Below are 19,636 nucleotides of genomic sequence, written 5' to 3' on the forward strand. Positions count from 1 at the left end.
GAATTGAAAATGGGGGACCCTGATGTAAACAAGACAAACGTCTTTCTCTGGTCTGCATCCCCTTAACAATTGTGTGTATTGAGCCGTACTGTATTATACCCATTCTGCAATCTGTTAAATAAAGTTTTCATTCATTCATTCAGTCTACATGTTTAGCTGGTGATCGCCATCTACTGGTCTTCAGGCAAATTACAACTGTGAACTGGCCCCTGTAAATGTACAGTAAATGTTCTTCTAACCCAATAATACACGAGACCCTCTTCTTGGGACCAAGTAAGGTTTTGTCGATATTCCAATGTACAGTTTTGCTTGCACAGTTGTACAGTTTCCCCCACCCCGCCTACCCAACCCACCTCCAATGTACAGTTTCTACGTCAAATGTATATACTCTCTTTTTTAGACTCTTTTTTGTATCACAAACAGTACTGTATTTGTAAATCTGGTATGTCATAAATGTATGGATGTAGGTGTAGCAGTACTACTGTCTATCTGTATGTCGTGTATGTCATATATGTTATGATGAATTGAAAATGGGGGACCCTGATGTAAACCAGACGAAAGGCTTTCTTTGGTCTGCATCCCCTTAACAATTGTGTGTATTGAGCCGTACTGTATTGTACCCATTCTGCAATCTGTTAATAAAGTTTTCAATCAATCAACTGTATTCTTGTGCAACAGTTTCACAACATTTCAGACATTGAGTTATATGATGATTTCAATTTAATTTCCACACATTATCTTTTATTATATTTGACCATATACATAGGCACTATTCCACTCTCAAAAAATGCATGTAGTTCTCCTATATGTATTCATATTCATAAGGGGAAATACATATGTATAAGTCACAATTGTCATGCCAAGTATAAAGTACATTTTAATTTCTACTAACTAGACCGAAAAACAGATTTGGATGAAGAATGCACAAGATGAATAAAACATGGGTACAGGTGGACGCGGGCAAATACTGCGGCATGGTCATGCTGGACCTACAAAAGGCCTTCAAATCAAATCAAATCATCGGAAGTCAAGAAGAAAACATAACAATAAGTCAAGAACAGAACAAGAACACCATAAGGTCCAACAAATTTAAAATAAATGCAAATAAATGAAAGAATGCAAGCACTCCCAGACATACCCCACGCGAAGGTAAGGAAAAACTCACTAAAACCTAACAATAGGGAAAAATGCTCCACAGGCAGTGTGGAGGAGAGAAACCTTAGAAGGGCCATTCAAGGGGGGATCTCCCTTCTTAGATGTCGGTGATAGTAGTGTTGCAGACTAACAGTTGGTAAGCATGCACTCAAGTGTGTAGTGAAACACAGATGAGTGCATGCAATAGCAACTGAACATTTTGAAAGATTAAAAATAGAGCTGATAGCGATAGCATTGGCAACTGAACATTTTGAAAGATTGAAGATAGAGCTGATAGTGAATCTATTTGAGGCACAGGGGCGGCGCAAAGAGGGGCGGCGCAAAGAGGGGCGGCGCAATGATCGACACTGTCAATCACTCTATTCTGATTGACAAGCTAAAAGCAATTGGTTTTGATAGTTTATCAGTGAGCTGGATGCAATCCTACCTGGAGGGGAGAGAACAGATGGTGGAGGTAAACGGTACTCTATCCCCCCCCTCACAGTGAGCTGTGGTGTTCCACAAGGAAGCATACTAGGACCGCTACTGTTCCTAATTTATGCAAATGACATGTCGTCAACTTGTTCCTGTTTGCGGACGACTTAGCCCTGCTGGTCTCTGACAAGAACAAGTTGCAGGTTGAAAAAAACCTCAGCTCGGAACTAGGCAAAATCTGCATATGGCTCGCTGATAACAAACTATCATTACACATGGGCAAAACAGAGTCCATTCTCTTCGGTTCAAATAACAAACTCAGCAAGACCGACGGCTTCTCAGTTACAGTGGGTGACAATATTGTCACAAGGAAAGATGAAATTACCTACCTGGGTTCCATCCTAGAGACAAATCTTTCCTGTGACAAAATGGCATCCAATGTAATAAAAAAAAGTCAACCAACGAACTAGATTCTTGTACCGGATCTCCTCTCTGGTAAACAAGAACACCCTGAAGACTCTGGCAGGAGCACTCATTCAAGGGTACTACGACTATGCTTGCACCTCGCTCATGGTACCAAAGCACCTCAAAGGCGCTAAAAACAAGATTACAAACATCACAAAACAAACTAGTCAGACTACTACTTGACCTTACCCCTAGAACCCACCTCACCCCTGCACACTTTGACAACCTAGGATGGCTTAGAGTAGACGACAGAGTACAGCAACTTGCAATGGGCCTGGTCTACAAGATACACTACACGAATAAAGGTACCCATGTACATGTCAAAATACTTCCCAAAGGTCAGTGAATACCACGACCACAACACCAGAGGAAGCTCAACAAATCATGTTAAACCCAGATTCGGCTCAAACAAGGGACTAAACACGTTTCGCAATTATGCCACATCAATGTGGAACGCCCTACCCAAAGCTGTAAAGGAATGTGAATCCCTACCCACATTCAAAACCGCTCTTAAAGAGCACCTACGGGAGGCTGCAATTCTAAACTGGCCACCGTAAATGTCCAAACCCCCCACCCCCTCCTAATAGACAGTCTCCTCCCCACCGCATGTATATATTCCCTCCCCGCCGTATATATGTATATTTCTCTCCCACCCACCCACCCCCTCCTAATGTACAGTCCCCTCCCCATCATATGTATATACTCTGTCAGGATCTATGAGTAACAGTACTGTATATTTGAATACCGTCACAAATGTATCAGTACTAAATACCTATATGTCCCTATGCCATAAATGTCATGTATGTTGAGTATGTCATAAATGTCAATATGAATTGAAAATGGGGGACCCTGATGTAAACAAGACAAACGTCTTTCTCTGGTCTGCATCCCCTTAACAATTGTGTGTATTGAGCCGTACTGTATTGTACCCATTCTGCAATCGGTTAAATAAAGTTTTCATTCATCATTCATTCATTCATTCATTCATTCATTCATTCATTCATTCATTCATTCATTCATTCATTCCACATTCTCATTTTCTACCATGCTATATGGTATACACCACTAGATGGTGCTGTACTCCTTTAAGTTATGCACGCTGCCGTCTTTTCTTTTTCCTCCTCCACAATGCTGCAGTATGCTCCTCCCTCTTGTCTTGTCACATTGTCCAACATGGCGGCGTCCATGGCAAGGAATTGCAGTTATGCATCGCGGCATGGATCATGCGTTCTTCGAAATAAACCACACAATTGGTTTACCTTTAGATCTCGATTCCATTGCTCTCCTGCTATTACACACAGCGGGCTGCTATTCTCTCTGAACAAACGAGGCATTCTGAAGGACGCCTTCCCCGAAAAAGCAGCACAAGACCAACTCCCTCGGTTGTTGCAGGCCGGCTGTCAGACGGTCTACTGTGGGTTCGACCCCACGGCGGACAGCCTTCACGTGGGGAACCTGCTCGCTATCATCGGCCTTCTGCACTTCCGAGGTGCGGGGCACGACGTCCTCGCTGTGCTCGGAGGGGCGACGGCGCAGATCGGCGACCCCAGTGGGAAAACGAGCGAGAGGGAAAGGCTCTCCAAAGACATTATTGTGGAAAATACAAACGGCATCAGGGAGAGTATCCAACGGATTTTCACCAACCACGAATTGAACTTTCACGACGGTTCAAAAAAGCTCGGCGGTCTGAGTGTACTGAACAATCTGTCTTGGTACAAGGACCGGAATGTGGTGGCGTTTCTGTCCGAGGCTGGCAGGCACTTCAGGATGGGCACCATGCTCAGCAGGCACAGTGTTCAGTCCAGGATGAAGAGCTCAGATGGCATGAGCTTGACAGAGTTCTGCTACCAAGTCTTCCAAGCGTATGACTTCTACCACTTAAACCAAATCTATGGCTGCAAGATTCAGCTTGGAGGCACTGACCAGCTAGGCAACTTGATGTCTGGCCATGACTTCATTCACAAGTAAATGCCTCTCTCCATATAATAAGACCCACCTTGTGCACTGGCATGCAATATTGTGAAATAGATACTTAACAAACTTGACAGCAATGTATATCCAGTTTGTTGCAGTTGATTAACACATGCTATTTGCTCAATCAGGAAATAGCGTAGATCTATTGTATATTGCAGACCAATGCTGCATAGCCCCTTTCGTGACTGATGCACGCCAATGTGTATGTCCCTATGCCATAAATGTCATGTCGTATATGTTGTATGTCATAAATGTCACTATGAATTGAAAATGGGGGACCCTGATGTAAACAAGACGAAAGTCTTTCTCTGGTCTGCATCCCCTTAACAATTGTATGTATTGAGCCGTACTGTATTGTACCCATTCATTCTGCAATCTGTTAAATAAAGTTTTCATTCATTCATTCAACAGGGTTGGGCGGGTGAATACACAGTCCCTTATTCCTCCATAGGAAAATCCTATAATTAACTCTGAAGAACTGGTCCTCCGCGAAACGCTTGTTGTACAAGTATCGCAGACATCGCAGGGGTTTTGGACAGAGAAACGCAATGGTTTGAAAGCTCGGCGTTGCTCATACACATTTTAAATTATTTTTATAAACTGGTCAACACAGCTTTATTTCTAGCATTGGGTGCCTGATGCGCCTGCGCTGTGATATCTATCTATCTAAAGCTGTTTTGAGCATTGTTGACCAGTTTATACAAATTATTTTAAATGTTTATTAGCAACACCGAGCTTTGAAACCATTGCGTTTCTCTGTCCAAAACCCTCGTGCAACTGTGAGTACCTTTGAAAAGGGAGGTAAAGCAGTCGCCTGGTAACCTGGAGGTTCCCGGTTCGATTCCCGCTCCTCCCGGGCAGGGTGTCGAAGTGTCCTTGAGCATGACACTTAACCCCTAACTGCTCCCGATGAGCAGGTTGGCACCTTGCATCGTTGCCTCCGCAGTTGGTGTGTGAATGTGTAAAAATGTGAGGAACAAATTGTAAAGCGCTTTGGATAAAAATGGCACCATTTACCATTTTAGTCTAACACATAATATCACTAATACATTTTTCCCCTTCTAACAGAATGAGTGGAGAGGAGGTGTATGGCCTAACCATCCCCTTGGTGACCAGCTCCATGGGGGACAAGCTGGGGAAGACGGCGGGCAATGCGGTGTGGCTCAACAGAGACAAGACTTCTCCATTTGAGCTGTACCAGTTCTTCCTCAGGCAGCTTGACAGCCATGTGGAGTGGTGGGTTGAGCTTGACGCTAGCTAACGGCACACGATCAGTACACACACTCTAAATATGGGTTCTGAAGGCACATCACCTAAGCAGCCCAGGACCCTAACTGACCAAATCTAGTGGGACACAGGCTCATTACGGCATACTGATACTCGGTATGGGGGACCCACTAGAATCGGGCCCATGACTTACTGTCCCGACCCATAGGTTAAGTAGCCTAAGCTGACTACTTGACACAGAAGCCTATGAGTCTCATCTCATGTCCTGCTGCTAAAATCAACCAGCATTGAGCGAATTTACAAGGACGTTTCTTTAGAATTACGTTACATTTCTTACTTTCAAATGTACCCTAGTAGCTAGCTAGTAAAAGCATTACCAAATAACTAGTGTCATTTGGCATGTGATATTGTTAAAGCGTTCTTTTATTGACCTTGAAAGATGAGGAGAGGGTGTTAGCAATCAAATATTTATTAGAGTGAATATTCAATATTACAGAGTATTTACACAAACACAAACAAACTTAACTTTTGGGGTACAGCAGAAGTGTGTCCCGTGGCCCCCATCACATTGTCATTTTATAGTTTTCTGGTTGGTGTTCTGAGCGAATGAGGTGGCTTTCTTCAAAATTAGCAGCAAGGTTCAGGGCTTTAACAAATGCCTATATAAGGTAAACAGTTGAAATGGCAAGGATCTAGAATTACGTCTGTCTCCTGGTGGTTTCAGAAGGAGTCATGGTAACACCTAGGCATTTGCTTGTTTTGATACCATATAATAATAACACATTTTAATGGTACACATATTTGTAGATATTTGTCTATACATTCTTACAAATGATGAATGGATTGATTCATAGATATTATACATTATTGTAGATCCTGATAATGCTGCCTGGTCAGCCAAAATCGTCACCTCATCAGTTCTTGGGCCCGTGGGGCTTGTGGTTCTTAGCAACAGCTGCACTGACCCTTCCGGTCACAAATAGATTTGGCCACCTCAGTTTGGCCACCTCAGTAGAAACAGACATGCTGAGATAAATACAGGCTGAGACATGAGACATGATAATAAATTACATGGACAAATGTTTTTTATTTTCCCTTTTTTAACACTTTGGCTGCCATGGGTTAAATTCATTATCAACCGTCGGTTGCCGGCTCTATTTGTCTATAGAGAAAGTCCCCTTCTTTGCAGGGCTATAACTTTTTAAATTCTATTGCTACATTGCCATTATTAGGGCCCATTCAAAGTCCTATATGTATTGTTCATTGTGTAGCAACGTTAAACTTTTTCATTCACATATTCATAGTAAAGTATGGTCTAATGTATAAGTATGTTTTCATCTCTTTCTGCAGCTTTCTCCAGAACGTGATCTATAGCCCCAAATACATTATATTGATGATGCAATACAGTTTTATGGCAATCAGCGCGATATAAAAAATTCCAACTAGACGTACTTCTAGAAGTTACTACACGTCATCTGATGTTGACCGGATGGGCTAGGGGGCGTTTATAATTCCGTGGGCAGCGTTATACCAATCATCTAATGTGGGTCAAATGTGACAGTATTGGTTTGCTAGTGCAAATTACATTTTTGATTTTCTTTTATAATACAGTTGTCATGGTGCTTTTTCATTCAATGTGGTATATTTAAGAAGAGAGTTTTCCAGAATCTTTATAATACTGCTGCAAAGTACAATTTTTTTTATTAATTTCATGATGGCATAACGTAAAATTCAGTACAATGTAAATCGTGTTTTTCAATCTCATTGCATTTTTTTAACAGAAGGTATGTTGTAAAATTGACCAACATGTTGTTGTAAAAATTATGACTAAAGCCCTTTGATCTCCATCCCCCTGGATATCAACAGTATCAAACCATGTCAGATATCCTATCTACTTCCCTGAAAACATTGCGTAATATACTCTGGTTACCAACCAATCAGTCGGACTGTAAATTGTCAGTAGTTGTAAAATTATATCAGCTAGCTAGTCCACAAACAAAGTAATGAAACTTAGTTTGCTACAATTTAGTTAATTTTAGTGGTTCAAAAACATCCACAGCAACTGACCCATTTATATATCACCTGCTAGCACAGCAATGTTAAACTCTCATAGCAACCACATGGGCTCACGAATGTGTTTACATTTGAAAGCTTCATGTATTATGATACTAACTTGACACCTCCCTTCAATGAACAGAAGGCCACGCCCCCTCAACATACTGAGAGTTGGCTGTGCTCAGAGGGTGCACTACTGAAACTGTTATAACAGATCAAACGATGCATCTGGAGCTGAAAGAATGACACTCCTGACATTCACATGATTCCACAATAAGCATTTCCTGACTGAATTAACATCATTGTACTGGTTGTTTAATATTCTGGACACCTCCCAGCCCTTCTAAATGCTGTTATCCTAGGCTCTGGCTGTTCTGTGGTTGGAGGTTGATGTGGTGTGTGTGCTGTGGTGCTGCAGGTACCTGAAGCTGTTCACCTTCCTGCCTCTGGAGGAGGTGAAGAAGGTGATGGAGCAGCAGAAGGAGGAGCCAGGCAAACGACATGCCCAGAAACGCCTGGCGGCTGAAGTCACTAAACTGGTCCATGGCAAGGAGGGCCTGGAGAGTGCCAAAAGGTAGGTAGGTAGGTGGAGAGAGAGGGAGGTAGAGGGAGGTAGAGAGGTAGAGGGGTAGATAGAGAGGGGTAGGAAGAGAGAGATTTGCTTATGCAATATGTGGCAACCCCAAGCCACCACTGGGCTTGGTGATTGAAGGACGCTATGTAACGGCCCAATGGCTAGGCGCTGCCCATATTTGGCCGTCCGCTTCCAGACGCACCTGTCACTAGAAGGCCATCAAGACCAATTGGCACATCACGACGCGGTGCGCGTGTTGAGGAGGGTGAACAAAATAGGGCCCAAGGACACCCTCTCACTCTCTCATATCAGGGGCAAGGAGACAGACCGGCAAGCGGAAAAGCCGCCCGGCAGACGGTCTAAATTGAAGTCGGAGAGAGCGTGAGGCGAACCATGAAATGTTTGATTGGAAAATAAAGGAAAAGTATTATTTTGGGAAACGCCACTCGTCGGTCTGTTTTATTCTGCCACCCCTACACCTAGAATTGCCACACATATTCAACTGATAATGTGATTGTTTGTGTTTCTATAGATGCACCAATGCACTGTACCACAGTAACGTGCAGGCCTTGGAGCAGATGAGTGACGAGGAGCTGCAGGAGCTCTTCAGAGAGGCTCCCTTCAACGAGCTGCTGCTGGAGCCAGGGACCACCCTGCTGGACGCCTGCCGCATGGCCAACGCCATCCCCCAGGGGCCCAAAGGGTGAGGCTAGAGACACTTCTTCACCCCTCCATTCCTACTTCTGAGTGACCACGGCAAACAATGGGAGCCTCACTTTCTCATTGCTGACATTCCTGATGAATTGAAAATGGGGGACCCTGATGTAAACAAGACGAAAGTCTTTCTCTGGTCTGCACCCCTTAACAATTGTGTGTATTGAGCTGTACTGTACCCATTCTGCAATCTGTTAATAAAGTTTTCAATCAATCAATCAATCACGCGTTCAGATCTATGCCGATAGGACGTTTTTAAAAACGATCAATGTCGTCCGTTTATGTTGGTGATATCCTGCCGTTTGATTTATTCATCTTTGAAGAGCACCAATCCAAAGGTACAACCAGCCATGTCATGCTAGTTTACTATCTATTCTAAGCTAGTTTAGATTCGATGGGGAGGGAAATGCCATGGGTGTGGCCATTTTGAAAGGGGTCCCTTGACTTCTCACCTCAAGATATTTGAATGAAAATGGGCTCAATAGAACCACACCAGACCCCTCTTTACAGCCTGGCTGGTTTATAGTCACATGCAGAATCAGACCCAAACCAGTCGGTGTCGAAAGAAATTAGGCTATCTGCCGTTTCCTGATCCAAACTATCATTATTATATCAACCTTTAACCCTTTCACTGCCACACGACAGCCGGATAACCCTTTCACTGCGACAATACAGAAGGTTAGCCCTTTACTATCACACAACCGACGGCGATGCTCCATCATTAGCATCATTAGCTCCGCATTTAACCTTCTGTCGTGTGGCAGTGAAAGGGTTAAAAGATCCACCGCTATTACAGGCCCAAGGTACAAGCATTATGAAGAATAGAATTCCTCAAATGAAAGACATGTATGCAGGTCTTATCTTTGCAGTAGCATTAACCCACAGATGTATTTAGAATTTGTATACACTGTTGGAAAGAGGAGAACAAAATGCCAGAGTGATGGTCTTTTCCTCACCTCATTAGCATTTTTAGCCCTTTCAGACATGTATTTGTCAAGAGTTTTTGTGCATATGTTGCTACTCCTTTTGATGGCAAAACAATAAAAAAAAAAAAGTACTGCATTTCTAGAAATCCAATAGAAAATGGCGTTTGGTGACTTCAGTTTGTTTTTACCAGTGCGGTCCTCGACTAAAGAAATTCTTAGTCAACTAATAGTCGTAGGATTTATCCATTAATCCATTAGTTGATTTCATCGACAGATCTTGAGTGGAAAAGAAATCAAGCGCTAACCATAGATAATAGATATGCCATAGTTTTTTTTAAGGAAATAATTTATATCATGTTGTCCCTCCTCGCTCACAAGGAAGTTGTTAGTGTGGACAGAGGAAGCGGGAAGTGAGTTTTCTGACACCCTATGTCCGTTTCTTTTCTTTCTTTTTTTGAAAATGATCCTGAGGGAGTGTTAAACACGAGATGGATGACACGGTTGTCACAATGATAAATGGTGTGTCTCTGGTGTTTGTTAGTAGTTACATTTTGGGAGCACTGGGAGCTTTTAGGTCGATAAACTTTAAATTCAAAACTTCTGACGTGGCACTGGATGGAAGTCATGGAACTAAAGGTGTCAGATAGACTGAAAGTAATTTGTAGCTACTGGAGATGAATAAATAAAAACTCCATTAATGCCAGAATTTCTCTTTTAACCCTTTCTCTGCCACGCTTATGTACATCCTTATACCATCCTCTGCCAGCTCTATTTGTCTATGGAGAAGTTCCCCTTCTTTGCAGGGCTATAACTTTTTAAATTGTATTGCTAAATTGACATTACTATGGCCCATTCAACGTCAATTATTTATCGTTTAGGATGTAGCAACGTTCGACTTTTTCATTCACATATTCATACTAAAATACGGTCTAAAGTATAAATATGTTTTTATCGTTTTCTGCAGCATTCTGCAGAACGTGATTTATAGCCCTAAATGCATTATATTGATGATCAAATACAGTTTGATAGCGATCGGCGCCTGATAAAAAATTTCAAATGTACGTGCTTCTAGAAGTTACTACTTATCATCTGATGTTGACCGGATGGGGTGGGGGGGGTCGTTTATAATTCCGTGGCCAACGTTAGATGATTCATGTAGTGTGGGTGATATGATCATCAGAGCAGTTTGTATCGAACACGGTAAAAATAAACGCTGAAACTTACCCCAGTCTCCTCGGGCCGTTGGGCGATGAGCGTGGAGCAAAAAGATTGCTATTATGGGATGTTGAAATATGCGATACATCTCCTGGTTGTATAATAGTATATACGTCCAAATCATGTTGTTTATCGAGTTATTGGTAACCGATCGCTATCCATTGTGTCGAGCTCGAGTCCCGGGAGCTATAGCGAGTGGTCGGACCGAATTTGGATGAGCACCAGTTTCCGTTTCCGGTTTGCTGTTTGGGCGATCCGCCGATGGGCCACCAGCTGGCACTCTTGAACCGTTGGAGAGTTGAGAGGGGATCAACAGTAGATCTCAAGTCTCCGCGGGAGAAATATGATTGCCATCACAGATTTTTGAAATATTGATCTCAATGATGTGTTACGGCGTCATTGGCAGATTAAGCATGGCGGGGAATGACGTGTTACGGCGTCCTTGGCGATTAAAGGGTTAAAGGGACATTTAGCTGATTTTGAACCTGAATCCTGTCATTCTGTTGTGAGAAGGACATGTGATAATCAGACATAACTCTGCTGTTCTGTGTCTCGTAGAGCTCTGCTGTCTGTGTCTCGTAGAGCTCTGCTGTTCTGTGTCTCGTAGAGCTCTGCTGTCTGTGTCTCGTAGAGCTCTGCTGTTCTGTGTCTCGTAGAGCTCTGCTGTCTGTGTCTCGTAGAGCTCTGCTGTTCTGTGTCTCGTAGAGCTCTGCTGTTCTGTGTCTCGTAGACCTCTGCTGTTCTGTGTCTCGTAGAGCTCTGCTGTCTGTGTCTCGTAGAGCTCTGCTGTTCTGTGTCTCGTAGAGCTCTGCTGTTCTGTGTCTCGTAGAGCTCTGCTGTTCTGTGTCTCGTAGAGCTCTGCTGTCTGTCTCGTAGAGCTCTGCTGTTCTGTGTCTCGTAGAGCTCTGCTGTTCTGTGTCTCGTAGAGCTCTGCTGTTCTGTGTCTCGTAGAGCTCGGCTGTTCTGTGTCTCGTAGAGCTCTGCTGTCTGTGTCTCGTAGAGCTCTGCTGTTCTGTGTCTCGTAGAGCTCTGCTGTTCTGTGTCTCGTAGAGCTCTGCTGTTCTGTGTCTCGTAGAGCTCTGCTGTTCTGTCTCGTAGAGCTCGGCTGTTCTGTGTCTCGTAGAGCTCGGCTGTTCTGTGTCTCGTAGAGCTCGGCTGTTCTGTGTCTCGTAGAGCTCGGCTGTTCTGTGTCTCGTAGAGCTCTGCTGTTCTGTGTCTCGTAGAGCTCGGCTGTTCTGTGTCTCGTAGAGCTCGGCTGTTCTGTGTCTCAAGAGCTCAGCGGGAGAGCAAACCTCTAGTGAACTGCAGACGCTATTTCTTCAACTATTCTCAACTGTAGTAGAGGCCCATCTCAAGGAAAGTTGTTGAAATAGATGAGGAAACAGCGTCTGCAGTTGACTAGACGTCTGCTCTCCAGGTAACCTTATCCGGGGGGGGGGGGGGGGGGGGTTCAGGGCTGACCTCTCAAGACACAGAACATGATGATACGTCTTATGTCTGATTAAGTAGAGGGAATCTATTCCCAGCCTGCAACACGTCATCCTTGTCGTGTCACCGTGTCTGTGCAGGTATCGCATGGTGTCTGAGGGAGCGCTGTGGGTCAACCACACTCAGATGGACACGCCGGAGCAGGTGCTGACGCCAGGACTCCATATCCTCTCCAACGGCCTGACGCTGCTCAGGGTCGGCAAGAAGAACTTCCACATCATCAAGTGGCTCCGACTCTGAGGCTGCACCTCCCGGAGAATGAGGCTGCACCTCCTGGAGAACCAGGCTGCACCTCCTGGAGAACGAGGGGCTGGTTTACTGGTGAAGGAAGGGCAGCTCCACCCTGTCGCGACCAGTGAGGGGACACTGATGGACACGGGACATCTTGGGACATAATGGATTATTGGTATAGTCTGCATCCTTGACCTGTGGATGTTGTGTGTGTGTATATGTATATATATATATATATTCAGATACTGGTGTATGGATGTTATTACTCACTGTGATCTGAAGGTATGGTATTAAAAATATATGTGATGGAATGAATATGGTTCACTGGTTTTGTACTACCTCCAGTGGTTTTAGTGCCATGGTAATGTTTTAGTGAAACTGCAGTTTTCCAAAGTAACCATTAGGGGTCAGTCTTGTCCTTTTCATCACAAGGGTGGAACAGAAAGCTGCTGGTGTGAAGACATGGCTACAGCCAGGAGTTTAATAGTCACTCACATTCAAATGAAATTGCATTATTTATCCTTTGCTAACAGGTAGGTGTTTGGTTGAAATGTGATGAGCAGTGCAGCACAACATCTGTCTGAAAATGGTCATGTTCTCCCACAAAGTTGGGAAAAATTAACCAGAAAATAAGGAATGAATGTATTTGAGCTATACACACACACACACACACACACACATATATATATATATATGAGAGTGAGTGAGACATAACTGTGACCACATTTTATATACATTATATTTATGTAATCTAAGACTTATAGATTGTGGGTTATATTTATACTTTAATTACATATGTCTTAGTTTACCCTATTAGTGTGTGAGGTGGTGACCTTGACTTACCCCTATTTAGTTAATCTAGGCTATAGAATGGGTCGAAATACAGCCACCGAAATATTGATAACATATTTACCCAAATGTAATTTTATTTTGTTGCCATTTATTTTCTTTTTTTTAACGGTTAAATAGTTTTGACTAAGCGGTTGTACCTACTCAAGCAGATGGCCCACACCTTAGGTTAGCTTATGCATTTCAGAAGTGTCAAACCCTTTAAGGTGGTATATTTGAGCACATTTTCATACTTTTGGAGTTTTCTTTTAAATGTTTGAAAACAATTGCATGTTATTATGTACACTTTCTGTTAAGATCGGAATAACAAGCTATGCATTTTTTTTAAACCAGTATCTCAGGTTACAGTTCTGTATAGTGGGCCTTTATTTTAGTGGGCTATGTCTTCGCAAAACAAGCCTTTAATTCGGAGCAAAAGCAACAGCCTCATAATAATGATTTTTTTTGTTTTACTGTACACTCTAAAGCAGTGAAGTTACTTTTGGTTTCATCAAAGTTTGTTACAGTAAATGTTCAACAATGTGTCATTTCCGACTGCTGCGATGTTGCAAAATCTCAAAACTGTTACAATGTAGCGAGATCACCTTAAGAAAAGTAGGCGGGCCTACGCTCTTTAACCAATGAGTGCCCTTCTCTGTTAAATAGCTTTCCGTGTCAATCATTTTTACCCCAGTCAGCCTCCGTTTTGCTCAAACCCGAGTACATCTCTCAATCGCCATATTGGGTCCTGAAAACGGTTTGTCTGCAATTTCTCCCCTCGCCTACTACGGGACGAAATAATTGACACGAGTGGCCTCACAGTTACCGCGTTGTTTTGTTTCGATGATCCGCGGACACTACTACTTTGACTCTCATTGCCATTTCGTCGCGTACCGTTCCTCTGCAGACCCATGCAGGGCGGCATGCACGCATTCGTGTTGAGGAGCAGTTCGTGTTGAGCTGGTTTCCGATCATCTCGCCGAGCGAGGAGGAGGAGGAGATACGCGTTCTTTCTGAGCTCTTTTTCTCTTTTGATTCTTTTGGAAAATGTCAAACGTTCGCCTGTCGAGTGGGAGTCCGACGCTGGAGCGGGGCGGGGGGCCGGGGGACGCCGCCCGGGTGTCGGAGCTGCTGCCCCCGAAGCCGTCCGCCTGCAGGGCGCTGTTCGGCTCCGTGGACCACGAAGAGTTAAGGAGGGAGTTAAAGGGACATCTGCTGCAGATGGACGGGAGCGCGTCCCAGAGGTGGAACTTCGACTTCCACAACCACTCGCCGCTGACCGGGAGGCTGCAGTGGGAGCTGGTGGATTGTAGAGACGTTCCCGATTTCTACAGCCGGCAGCAGCGGGAGCGGGAGGGCAAGAAGGGCGTCTGCCCGTCGTCTGGGAATAACAACAACAACAATGTGGATCTAAACGGGAATCATAGTTGTGTCGTGGTGAGCAGCGGCGGCGAAGAGCCGACTCCCGTGGAGACGTGCCGGGAGCAGTGCACCGGGCCGAGGAAGAGACCTGCGTGCCACGGTACTACACCAAGCCCTTTCTGGATATTATCATATTAGATATTATTATTGTGTACGCGAGTCGACGATTATTATTTGTAGAAAGTCGGACACATCATGCCACAAATCCACCGTCCAAGAGTGGCGTTGTTTGTTGTTGTTGTCACTATAGGCTGCGGTACATTTTTTTTTTTTTTATATATTTTTTTTTGCATGCCTGCTTATGAAACTATTATTAAGACATGAAACACGACTCTCTCTCCGTAGAGACTCGCACGGTTTGTTTTTTGACGGTCCCACTTTATTTCTTGTTTTCTTCTCTTTATGTCTAACTGCCCGCTGCTGTGCCCTCTCCCCGCAGAGCCCCCCTCGGCCCAACAACACAAGAGGTCACACACCTCCAGTTCGGAGGAGGGTCGCTGCCCGACCAGCTCGAGCACCACACACTCCGCGGAGCGAACCCCCCGAAAGTCCAGTCCCCGGCGGCAGACGTGAGGAGCAGCGAGGTAAGGGTTAAAAACCTGAGGCTACAAAGCCCCAAACGGTGTTTTTTTTTTATGTGTTCGTTTTTATGTTTGTGTATGTTCGTTCTATACCATTCGAAACTTACGGTTTATATGATTTTTTTTTCACATGGAAGGAAACGGGACATCATGACCCAAAATCGGTTTAGTTATTTTCCTTCCAGCTGTTGCCTGTAAAGTCGGGCATAATAATGACAATTTGCATGCACACTCAACACAGTCGATATTGTCTGTCTCTCTATAGAGCCATTTGTGAGTAATATTTAAATAGGATCTCCATGTCAAATAGAACGGTGCATAGTTTGAATGGACGTGTTAAAACTAAATGCGAGGCTTCGACAGACAATGCACTTTATATGGGTACGACTATGTTACGGAGCGGTCTACTTTCCATACTAGTCGAAGAGCGCATATCGATTGATTTATGTTCTCTCTTTATGCATTTCTTGCACAATGTTGATTTATGTTCTCTCACGAATATGCATTTCTATAAGCGCGGATAATATGATCTCCGCGCTTTTAGAAATGCATATTCGAGAGAACATAATCGATCAATATTGTGCAAGAAATGCATACATAATCAATTGGTTTTATTTTTTTTTTACGCACAGTGCACGGTGGCCGAAGGGGTTAAAGTTGAGAGGTTTTACACATATGCGACATTTTACTACAACCTCTCTGCCACGGCGAGGTTGAGTTTCCGACGAAACTGTAAACAAGTCCTCTGAACAACACTATAGTAACACGTCAGCAGCCACTGCCCTCACGCGAGGGAGAAGGGGCTGGTCTAATGCTGCCTGCACACTGCAGAGAAGGCCCTGTCTGAACATCTGTCTATTCTGCTCAATAGGACTATAGTTACTATAGTATAGTAGCAGCCGAGAAACCCTGTCAATACGTGTTTTATTCTTGAAATAAAGTAGTGTTATGCTTGGTGAATATTAGTTTGGAAACGGCTTAAACTGGGTAGCCTTAAGGCCTGCAGTTTGGCTGTTGTGAGTTAGTCCAGCTTGCCTTTTTGCAGATGCATTGGAGAACTATAGGGAATCGATATTCTAGGCTATAGAGAACTTTGTTTTTTTCTTTCCATGTATACTGAATTGCCTTCACCATTCGGTACATTCTCAAGCAAACGTTTTTTTTTAAGTTGTGTGACTTAATTATTATATATTTTTTTTAAGTCAACTTGCACAATGTCCAAAATGTAATCTCATAATCTATTCCATCTGGTTTGTTTTACAGAGCCGAAGATCTATTTCCCGTTTTCATGGGGAAACCTCAGTGTTGGGTGATTTTGAAGAGGAACTACGCAGCATCAGAAACATATCAACTCCCCTGAGTCTTTGAGAGGGGACTCTGTTCAAGCACTGAATAGAAACACTAAGTTGTGGCACTCAATTAAAGTTACTGCCTCTAAAAGCAGTCCATGTAGCAGTGTGCAATTAGGTTGGATTTCCTTTTTTGCTCATTTTTTTTTACTACCTGTGTATAATATATTATATTTTCTCTCCATATGTAGCACATAAAAACATTGATTTGAAAACAAATCTTTTATGTTTAAAAAAAAAAAGAAAAAAAAAACGTGAATTTGATTTGACTTGAAGAATTGCATTGTAGTTTGATAAATGTTTCCAAAATGCTGTTTTCTTTTTGTTTTTTGTTTTTTTTAATTAAGGAATTGTGACTTTAAGCATATTCCTATTAGAATCTGCTACATTTAAAAAGAAAAGAAAAAAAAATCACGACTTATCCAGTTCCTCAAAGTTGTATCTTCACAAGGTCACCCTCACAGCTCTGTGGTGAAGAACGGTACAGATGTAGCTTACTTTTATTATATTATTATTTTATTATAATTTTTGTCATTTCAGTGTCACAAAGTGTGGGTTCTTGTGTTGAGGTTTCTTTCACCCCAGGAAATTGGTGCAACAACAACAACAATAAAATAAATATGTTGATCGTAAAAAAAAAAAGTATTTCTAAATTTGCCCAATATTTATTTTCCCAGAAAGACGCATTGGCGTCAATTTAGATATTCTGGTTTTCTCTCTAAGTTCTCCCACACACCTCAGCCACGTTTAAAACGGTGTGTTTGTTCCCTTTCGAGTTGGGAGGTACTCACTGAAGGACAAAGATCATACAAACTGCACAGGTAGCGTTTTATAAGTCATCCTCTTTCTCGACTGTTATCTCAGATGTCTGGGCGAGCCTTGTGCTTTTCAAGAGGAGGCTTTCCTATAATGGGTTGAATGTCCTACAATGCCAAATACATGGTTGCTTCAGAATGGTTGTCAGCACTGTCTGCGCCTTTTTTGACTTCACATTGTGTTCCTTTGTGATAAACTATATATATATAGTATATATATATATAATTTCTCCTTTTTTATTTTTTATTAATCAATATGTTCTTAGCCTGCTGAGGATGCAAATGCGCATCCAAAAGCGTCCCGTTAATTTGCATTAGATATGGGCTATATGCAAAGACAGCAACATGCATGAAGAAAAGGACAGCTCATCTTGGAGCAGCAGTCACACCCTGCCTGTGTATTTGTGTAAATCTTTGAAATGTACCTATGTACATAACTCTGTAAAAACACTGAGAAATTATACTAACTTATTTATGTCAAGTTTTTTTTTATGTAGAATAAAATGGGTTTTGATCATGGTTATCCAAAGTGGCATTTACATTATTATAATTGTCTTATTTTGTAAAAGCATATTTTTGGTAGTTTTTTTTCCTTATCAATAAGATTGCAAACTGAGCCTGATAAAAAAAATAAAATAATTTGATGTGCATTTTTGTAATGTGTGGTTATAAAATATGTTGCAATCAATTAAAAAAGAAAATTAAATCTAAATCTGATTTGTGGATCATGTTTGGACTTGGTGTGGAATGAATACCCACTCTCACCTCAGCACACCTATACACATGTACTACAGCATTTCCTTCATTATACATCTGACTGACACTTTTAGAATGAATTGTATTACAAAAACCTTACCATGACATACACATGGATACTTCCATTTAATCCTTTCAATTGCATCAGCCTCTTATTTGTTTTGAATGAAAAACTTTTTCCTCGCTGTCATAGGGGCAGTGCAGTGAGACGATATGCATTTTTGAGCCGGCTGATGATTGACATTTCGTCTATCCAATCAGATTGAGTGCTGAAAGCAGACCACTTGTTGCAGCCAGTAACATTCGTATGGCTGCACTTTTGAAATTGGGTTATCATGCACATAGTTTTCACAGGAGAAAGTAGCGAGCACAAAATACTCTCAAAGGTAAAATATTAGAACTTTTCTTATATTTGACTTAATTTGTGTGTGTGGGTGAGGGAGAGAGTGTTTCGTACCCCCCCCCCCATATTATGAATATTCACAGCAACAATCAGGTATTTAGATTTACATGTATTTAATAAAATTTCACTCTAAATTACATAAATGTATTTCCAAAAACATTTATCCAGGCTTAGTGTATTTGATAATGACAGGATATAGGCAGAGTATTTACCATTGTATGTTTCTACATTTCTCTGTCCTTATCCTTAAGAAATGTATGATTTCTGGAAATGATTTGAAATAATGCTATAGTTATCCAATTTCATACATGTCAAATTGTATTGATTTGATCCTGTGTGTGTGTGTGTGTGTGTGTGTGTGTGTGTGTGTGTGTGTGTGTGTGTGTGCTCAAGCCCACTTTTGTTTAAAAATAACAATAAAATAAAAAGTCCAAATGTGGATTTGGGGCTGTAAAACTAAGCTATGTTTGAATGTAATTTTTAAAGAAATTTACAATGTAATTTTCTTTGAATAATCTGTATCATTTAGTAATTTCTCCATACAAGTTTTCTTATATAAAAAAAAATATATATATATATACACTGCAGAATTCTGCCCTAATCCCTGCTCATATGACCTTCGAATTTATGACAGATTTGACCAAGTGCACCATTCTGAGGGCTTTTATACCATGTCATCCATGCTAATTCTCCAACTAATATTCACACTGCATGGCACCTCATCACTCCCTCCCCAGCCGACCTCGACAACAGGAAGCCACCTGCAGTAGCTCTTTAAAGGGGTGGGGGGTCGTGAAGTGTGCAGGTGGGTAACCTCAGCTCTGCTGTCCACCCTCACTTGGAGCCCGGCCCATTGTCCAGTGTGTGGGCCTTTGTATGTAGGGCCATTGTGAGGGGCCAGGGCCGGCTACTGTTGTGTCTGGGGCTTCTCGGCTCAGACAAAGGGCCCGTCTAGGAGCCTCCACCCCTGTCCAAACACTGGACTGGCTGACTGACTGACTAACTGGGTGTCTGACTGGTTGACTCAGCGACTAACTGACTGAA

The 19,636-nt window shown here is 42.5% G+C and overlaps 2 protein-coding genes across 2 annotated transcripts; both read left to right on the forward strand.

Moving 5' to 3' along the window:
* Positions 1 to 3,214: 3,214 nt before the first annotated feature.
* yars2 (tyrosyl-tRNA synthetase 2, mitochondrial) lies at positions 3,215 to 12,631 on the forward strand. The gene is made up of 5 exons (XM_084335006.1): positions 3,215 to 3,998; positions 5,077 to 5,244; positions 7,709 to 7,864; positions 8,397 to 8,567; positions 12,288 to 12,631. The coding sequence occupies exons 1-5, from the start codon at positions 3,220 to 3,222 to the stop codon at positions 12,445 to 12,447; spliced, it is 1,434 nt and encodes a 477-aa protein (XP_084191132.1). The 5' UTR covers positions 3,215 to 3,219; the 3' UTR covers positions 12,448 to 12,631.
* A 1,344-nt stretch (positions 12,632 to 13,975) lies between these two features.
* Positions 13,976 to 18,371, forward strand: cdkn1bb (cyclin dependent kinase inhibitor 1Bb). The gene is made up of 3 exons (XM_084335010.1): positions 13,976 to 14,788; positions 15,128 to 15,272; positions 16,533 to 18,371. The coding sequence occupies exons 1-2, from the start codon at positions 14,314 to 14,316 to the stop codon at positions 15,259 to 15,261; spliced, it is 609 nt and encodes a 202-aa protein (XP_084191136.1). The 5' UTR covers positions 13,976 to 14,313; the 3' UTR covers positions 15,262 to 15,272; positions 16,533 to 18,371.
* The last annotated feature ends 1,265 nt before the right edge of the window (positions 18,372 to 19,636 follow it).

Source organism: Notolepis coatsorum (genome assembly GCF_963971535.1).
Source record: "Notolepis coatsorum genome assembly, chromosome: 18".
Lineage (NCBI taxonomy): Eukaryota > Metazoa > Chordata > Actinopteri > Aulopiformes > Paralepididae > Notolepis > Notolepis coatsorum.

Coding starts and splice junctions, on each gene's coding strand:
- yars2 (XM_084335006.1), top strand. CDS start 3,220: ATGGCAAGGAATTGCAGTTATGCATCGCGGCATGGATCATGCGTTCTT. Junction 3,999..5,076: donor GGCCATGACTTCATTCACAA/GTAAATGCCTCT, acceptor CCCTTCTAACAG/AATGAGTGGAGAGGAGGTGT. Junction 5,245..7,708: donor CTTGACAGCCATGTGGAGTG/GTGGGTTGAGCT, acceptor GTGGTGCTGCAG/GTACCTGAAGCTGTTCACCT.
- cdkn1bb (XM_084335010.1), top strand. CDS start 14,314: ATGTCAAACGTTCGCCTGTCGAGTGGGAGTCCGACGCTGGAGCGGGGC. Junction 14,789..15,127: donor GAAGAGACCTGCGTGCCACG/GTACTACACCAA, acceptor CTCTCCCCGCAG/AGCCCCCCTCGGCCCAACAA.